Raw genomic sequence first — 7307 nt, 5'->3', positions numbered from 1 at the left:
CTCCCCTGTACCCCTATTCATTACCGGAACATTGTTTGAGTATTAAAAACCCATTTAAGGACGTCAAACTCACCAATAACGAGAAGTACCAAGGATATTTTCGACCTTAAAACGAACCAAAATACTGATCTCGGAGAACTGATCGATCGAAGGACAGCACAGCCTGATGGTGATGACCACTGACCAGTTACGGTGACGTCAAAAAACGTATTTCCGCGGTGTCTTTCGAAACGAGCTATAGCTGCACATGTTGATCGAAATAGGTTTTTCACTTAATGGTGATTAAACGTTAAATCATCATAATGAGACAAATTTACAACAAGGAAAGCTAGAGGGGGCTTATAATCGGAGGGGCTTAAAAGCGGCAGTTTCGGTAGTTTGTTACGTTTAGGAGATAATTAAAAATTATTCCATGAGTGCTCGTTGGATATGAGATGGTTATAACCAATCTCATATCCAACAAGGGCGAATGGAATAAATTGTTTTATTAAATTCGGTACGCTTGTATACTCGGAAATTATAGCTTCATTTTATTGGATTTTAATTTTACAAAACGACCGGATGTTGATGAGGCAAAACCAACAAGTGGGAATCACATGACATACGCGCCGTTTGTAAATAGCTGAATGAAAACTTTGAAAGCGAAGCAAGCGAGTCTGCTGACTGAAAATTACAATCAAGTAGAATTCAAGGAACGTCTATCAAATGAAGGAGATAAAACCTTGGTCAGAAAGTTTGAAAAGCGTTCAAGCCGAATTCGAGTCATCGAGAAGAGCAATAACTGTGCACTTGCCCATTGCAGTTGTAAAATACTGTGGAAAACTTTGATCGCCATGTAACACAGACGCCGTGCCAAAAGTATTCTTGACAAGAACTCTTTCAGCGTTCCCTTGCTTTGAAAGCATGGCATTTCGAGCTGGATGTGTAGAGCTGTGAATATTTTACTTAAGGTCGAGGCTAACCCTGTGCAAATGCGTTCTCAGTGCTTTCAATCAGCGGTCATGGCGAATTTGAAACTGGACCATTACTGATTCAGTTCAGTTTGAGCTTCTGGCAGAAGTTTCGCAGTCCTAACATAGAGAGTATTGCAAAATATCAGGTGATGTGAAACGCATGGTCGATTCTCCGTCACGATGACACCTGTTAGCATTAACTACCCTGAAAGGTGCCATTAGTGTTTCCGAGATTTCATTCATGTTTCAAGAAACCTGTTAGAGAATTAATCATCTACATGTGAAATGCGCCAACAAATGTGGATGTTTTTAGTACATGTACTTCTATCCAACGCAACGTTTGCTGGCATCCCGTTATGGCTCGACATAGATCCTTTTAACATTTGGCAGCAGAGACTAGTTTATCGTAATCTTGAGCAACTGAGTGTCACTGAAGAGACTATTGATAGGGCCAGTTATAATTATGGCCAAAACACATTTCGTGTCTGGAAGGTTTTTCATAAAGTGCTGAGAGGACAGAATATCGGAATGATTGTCATTGGAGGATCGAACTCGGCTGGAGGAGGAATCTCAGATCATAGACAACTTTATCACCAGCTCTTCCTTCATTGGTGGAATAATCTGATTTTACCGCACACTGGTTCCAAACTTACCATTAAAAATTTGTCCCTGGGGGGAACTGGAAGCGACTTCTTCAGCCTATGTTTACAAAACTATCTAACAAAGACTAAAGAACCCGACATAGTGCTAATCGAGCTGTCAGTCAATGACTACGGGTACCTCTGCGGTGAGGCCGCTCAGCCGATGGAACAATTAACACGACGAGTGATGTCGTTCTCGTCAGAGCCATTAGTTGTGTATGTAACGTTGGTCGACTTGATCGAAAAAGTAAAGTGGTGGAAGAGTATTTTAAATCCAAGATGCTACAATCTTGAAGATATTGGACAGCACGAGATTGCCAGATACTATAACATAACTGTGTTGAGCTGGCGAGATGTTGTTTGTCCAATGGATACGATAAAATCAAAGCGGCGCATCGAGATCAAGCCAAGCATGATAAACGCGGATCATATTCATATTGGTGTCAAGAGTCATGCGCAAATTGCATTGATGTTAACTCGTTATTTCCAGAAAGAGCTGAAACGAATGATCTGTCATCCATGGAAGACTGTAATAAAGACAGCTGAGTCCATAGACAAAATACCGCCTCTATTTGTTCAATTTTCTAACCAAACGTTAATTTCAAAGTCGCTTTGCTGGTCACTCATATCGGCGAACTGGAGAATGCCAGACGAAAGACAATCACTCGAAGTCAAGATCCTGATACGAAAGGGTTTTCATGAAATTACTCCTCAGAGCAGGTGTGCAAAGATGACCCGAACTGACACAGACAGAAGTGATTCGTTTGGTGGTTGGCAATCAAGGAAAGGAGGAAGCTTCATTGAATTTTCATTCACCGCCCCTAAAATGGCGAGAAAAACAGACAAGTGGTCAATTGGTTTAGTGCTTCGTCATCTTCAAAATAGAAAGATCAAAATTTCGCTTGATGAAAACGAAAGCACCACTTTTACCATAACGGGAAAGAACTATGGGACAGTCCTCTTACAGACGCGTATTTACTTTCTAAGGACGAGGATAACATCCGGAAAATACAAAATGAAAATAGAAACTGAGGGTAGGAAAGGTTTTGACGTACTTTTAAGTGGAATGGTATTAGGTCCTGCAGGTATGAGGAATATAAAAGGATATAAGCCAGCTAACGCGTTACAGAAGGTTTGGTCACGTGAAAATTACAAAGCGCTGGTTCTTCATTGAAAATAATCAGCCTAGGTATGGACTGACACAGTTCATACTTGTCATCAGAGTATACTTCTGACATTCACTCAAGCATTTACACACTTCAATGCATATAAGTATGTATAGTTGTTTCTTGCCGACTATAGGCTGAAAATATTCTAGTCTACATGCTTAGGTTACAGAGTATCGGTTGTGACCAGGAATTGAACAATCAAACAGAATTATCCTAATTATAAATTTGCGTTTTAAATTAAACAAAATTGAAAATTTGCGTTTTGAATAGTAGGGAATTTCTTTATCAGATGTATCACTTTCTTCCGTTTATCTTCGATCCAGCGATGTAAAAAAATGGCTCAAAAATAAAACAAGCACATCGTCCGAGTGATTTTGAGAAAGCAAGGGTTTCATGTTACATACCTTTGAGAGCAAAACAAAAGTATCAAGTTGCAAACGTTTGCGAGAAAAGTAACAGGGTCGTACTGGAGGGATTTTTGGCACGGTTCACGAACAGAAAAATAGCAAATCACGGATTTCAAAATTTCAAATCACGAATATAAGCAAGAGGTACTCTTTTTGATAACCTGCTCTTACGCAAGAAAGGGTGTTGAAGAAAGCAAAATCATGAATACCCTGTACGACCATCATCAAGGAAAGCTCTCTGTTACTTGGTGGTTTCTGATGCCTTCCGAGGTTTGATGTTTTCAGCCTTAAGGCCCGGTTCAAACGTCGCGCTATCGTCGTGTCGAACCCGATTTTATAAAGTTCGAATTCAGCGCGATTGCAGCGCGACAGTTGATTCAAACGTCGTACTTAATAGCCGCTTACTCGACCCAAGTCGTCTCTACGAGAACAGTGCATTAATTCCCGAATACAGCCTTCTTTCCCACCTTTCGCGAAGAGTTAGAATTTGATTTTGCTGTCGATACGCTTGAACATTCCGATAAATCCAACTTTGGACTGATTTCGAGTTGCTCAGATGATAGGCCTTAATCTTTGTGCTCTGAATCCAAGCTTTCGTCGACATTCACATCGACATCCCCACAAGCATAGGTACCTCTCCAAGCCGCTATTTTTCCATTCTCGTCCCCAGAGCCTCCGCTTCTTTTGATCACGTGGTCGGCGAAACGGAGGGCTCTGGTGGCAGCAATTACCGGATGTCTGTAAATCATGGTAATCCGGTAACGCATGTGTAATTTTGGCCCGCATATCTGCTCATGCTCAGAAACTAATCCTGAGGGAGCGGAGAGAGGAATAGAGTGTGTTCTTCGGTGTAAACAGGTCGGACCTCGAAGAAAGAAGCGTTGACATAAGGTAATTTAGAGTTAAAAAAAGAATAGAAAGCCGCCTTGAATGCTGTCGCCGCTTCAAACACGATTGCAAGCTTGTCTAATATTTTACTAATGGGTTTCGTTGTGCATTTTGTGGTGAACCGTCTAGAAAAAGTCAGGGATCGATAGCTGTGTTCTGGTTTCTTAATTCTCTTCATATTCGATAAAAAGGAGAAGTTCAAAGAGCGAGGTGCAGTTGTTAGAGCTTTCAAGCAAAGTTATCAGGATACTACATGTATCACGTCTGTCGATGGCATGGTAAAATTTGTTTATGGACACACGAAAGCGTTTATGGAAATCAGCCGTGGATATTGCATCACTGACCAGAGGATTTAAATATAAGCCGTGCTGATAGATGAAGGGAAAATTTCCTAGTGGTAAGAACTATTTACTTCCTGGTTATTTACATAGGTTTGTAAGGAGCAGCAGAGTAGAAATCTGTTGAACTCAGGAAAGTTTTGTTGTATTGGAGTTTTGCTCATCTTTCCTTGAAAGGAATGCAATAAAGGTGCTCAGTTTCATAAGATCTTTCGTGTCCTCCATTTTCGAATTTTTCAAGTAACCCCATTCTGTTCTTTTCTTTTTACAAAAAAGGTTCTTACACAATCAAGAGATCATGTTGTCAAGTTAAACCAATCAATCAACTTTCATTGTGCACAATTTTTACGGAATTAATTTACATCAGTATTATAATAAAATAAATTTGAGAAGAGAAATGTATTTTGCATATGGCTATGGGAGGGATCCATGGATCCTTCATTTCATTTGGAATATCATTAAAAAGTTTTGATCCATTAAAATAAAAAGACTTCCTTAACGTCTCAGTTCTCACTTTGGGCGGCATTTAGTTCTTCCCACTTCCCTCGTGTTGTGCATAGTTCTAAAAGCCTCAAAATAATCCTTAGAAAACATTGGAGGGGATCCCTTTAAGCATCTAAAGGTTAAATTAATAGTATGCATGTCACGCCTCGTAGACAAGGGAAGCCATTTTAAATTCTTCTCGGCGTCTGAATCTTCGGTCTTCAAGGCAATCTTTGCCGCCGTTCTCTGTGAACAATCTAACTTATCACGTTCATTTTTCCCAATGCTGCTCCATGCAACATCGCAATAATCCACAACTGGAAGAACAAGAGACTGATAAACCTTATTGGCTGAGTTAACAGTTAGATTGTTTCTAATTCTTCCGAGGACACCGATTCTGTTGGAAATCTTGACCAGTAGTTTATCCACGTGTAGTTTAAAATTAAGATTTGCATCTGTTAGCACACCAAGGTAGTTATAATGCTGTCCTTGATTTATCGGTTTCTCCCCGAGGAATAAGCTGAATGGCCCGTCTGCCAAGGTAGCCGAAGCGATTCGTTGTTGAGTACCGAAAACAATGTATTCGGTCTTCACAGGATGAATGCTTAGTTTATTATGATAAGTCCAGGACTGCAACTGTTTTAGGTCTTTATTCAAAACAGTACTTATTTTCCCGATGTTTGAGTCAGCGTAGAAAAAGACAGCATCGTCTGCATATATAAAACATATATAAAGCTTAATCTTTTGGGTGCTTTCAACAACAACAACAACAATTTATTTCAGTATTCCCAATTGAGTACATGGCATTACCTAAAATATAATACAGCTAAAATAATGTAACTATAAAATTAGTATTTGGCACTGGTATTCATGTAGACGTACCTGATGTGAAGACAGTAATTCATATTTGTGTGCCATACATTATGGAAGATTTTTTTAGGAAACTTGTTGAACAAGATGAATGGGAAATAATGCAAGGTCATTACTCTTTTACAATTCGTGTTACATCACGTTAAAAAGGCTCTTCAGCCTATTATACAACCATGTACAACAACACATCTTGAACGCATACTTTCTACTTCTTGTGGTTGATCAGAACATCAACCACATAGCTTTAATATTAACGATGGTTCTATCTCCATCTCCTTTTTTTCAGTATTATTTATTGAACTGCAAGAGCAGCATTCCTATTTGAATTATCCATATATGGTCATCCTTAGAGGAATTTATGTAGCATTATTTTGGTCTGAAAATTAGTTAAGAATGGTAAATAATGGCAGCAAATAAATAATCTTTCAAAGGCTAATAAAAAGATTATGATATTTTTGTTATAGGGATATTGTGACTCCGTACACCTCTTATGTTTGATTTGTTTTTAGAATAGATTCCACATTAAATTTGGAAACCCACTAGTCTAATTGATTCGTTCATCAGTTATATAAATAACTGTCTCTCTATTTGTTCACAGTTATTTGCATGGAAGATAAATTGGTGTTATTTACTGATTTATGTTATTGTAATGGAATAAAGTTTTGCTAGTTGCAGTTGCTTCCTCTACTAAAGTGGGGAAAGCTAAGGGCCTCAAATTTCAGCTATGGTTATTTTCCTTTACACAACATTTCCACAAGTATATGTAATTAAAAAATAATAATAAATTTGGGTGGAGCTAACTAAGCAAACTAAACTCTTGCCTAAACATAAAAGGTTTGTTCGTGTTTTTTTTCTTTGGGGGGGGGGGGGGGGGAGACTACAAGGGAGGTCTCGATAATTTAACAGAGGGGAGCTAAAAAAGAGATATTTTATATATCCATAAATATCAGAAGCTTTTGTACAGCTAGTAACAGATAACATCTGTGGAAGAAACAAACCAAATTTCGAGTTCATACCATTTGCTACATCATACAGGTACATAGCAGAGTATTACAACACTTACCTTTAACTCATTTTGGCAATTGCATATAAATACATTTTGGACTGCAAGAATCTGCTTGATCTTTCAGAAAGGAAAAATACACTCACCTTTGAAAGTAATAGGAAACATAAACGGGTTTAAGAAATGTTAGAAATGACTATGTTCATCAGAATGGCCGAACCTCTTGTATTGTTGAAATTTCAGAATAGTTTACAACCCACTTGAAAGCAGCTGCCGTGGTCAAAATACTTGTTAGGTGAAACTAGAGCAAATCTAGAATAATATATGGTCTTGTGGTGTAATGGTTTGGTTTTTAAGAATCATTTTGAAATGTATTTACTTAACTTCAAGAAGTGTAACGTCCGCGACGTAACGTCGAGAACAATGTTTTTCTGCCATTATTTGGAAAATGTTACCGTTTACCAGAGAATTCTTTTTACCAAAGTGTTTCTATTGGATATCTAGCTGTGTGACAAGAAAGCTTTTAAAATCTTTCATGTAGTTATTTTAGGAAAG

The 7307-nt window shown here is 38.4% G+C and overlaps 1 protein-coding gene across 1 annotated transcript; it reads left to right on the top strand.

Annotated features, from left to right (window-relative positions):
- The first annotated feature begins 229 nt into the window (after window positions 1-229).
- On the top strand, window positions 230-4831 carry LOC145477923 (uncharacterized). Its single transcript, XM_081455803.1, has one exon. The coding sequence runs from the start codon at window positions 1239-1241 to the stop codon at window positions 2766-2768; it is 1530 nt and encodes a 509-aa protein (XP_081311929.1). The 5' UTR covers window positions 230-1238; the 3' UTR covers window positions 2769-4831.
- Window positions 4832-7307: the final 2476 nt, after the last annotated feature.

The sequence above is a fragment of the Orbicella franksi genome, chromosome 1, assembly GCF_964199315.1.
Source record: "Orbicella franksi chromosome 1, jaOrbFran1.1, whole genome shotgun sequence".
NCBI classification, from domain to species: domain Eukaryota; kingdom Metazoa; phylum Cnidaria; class Anthozoa; order Scleractinia; family Merulinidae; genus Orbicella; species Orbicella franksi.
The sequence above is the reverse complement of the archived record's forward strand: the minus strand, read 5'-3'. Positions and strand labels throughout refer to the sequence as shown.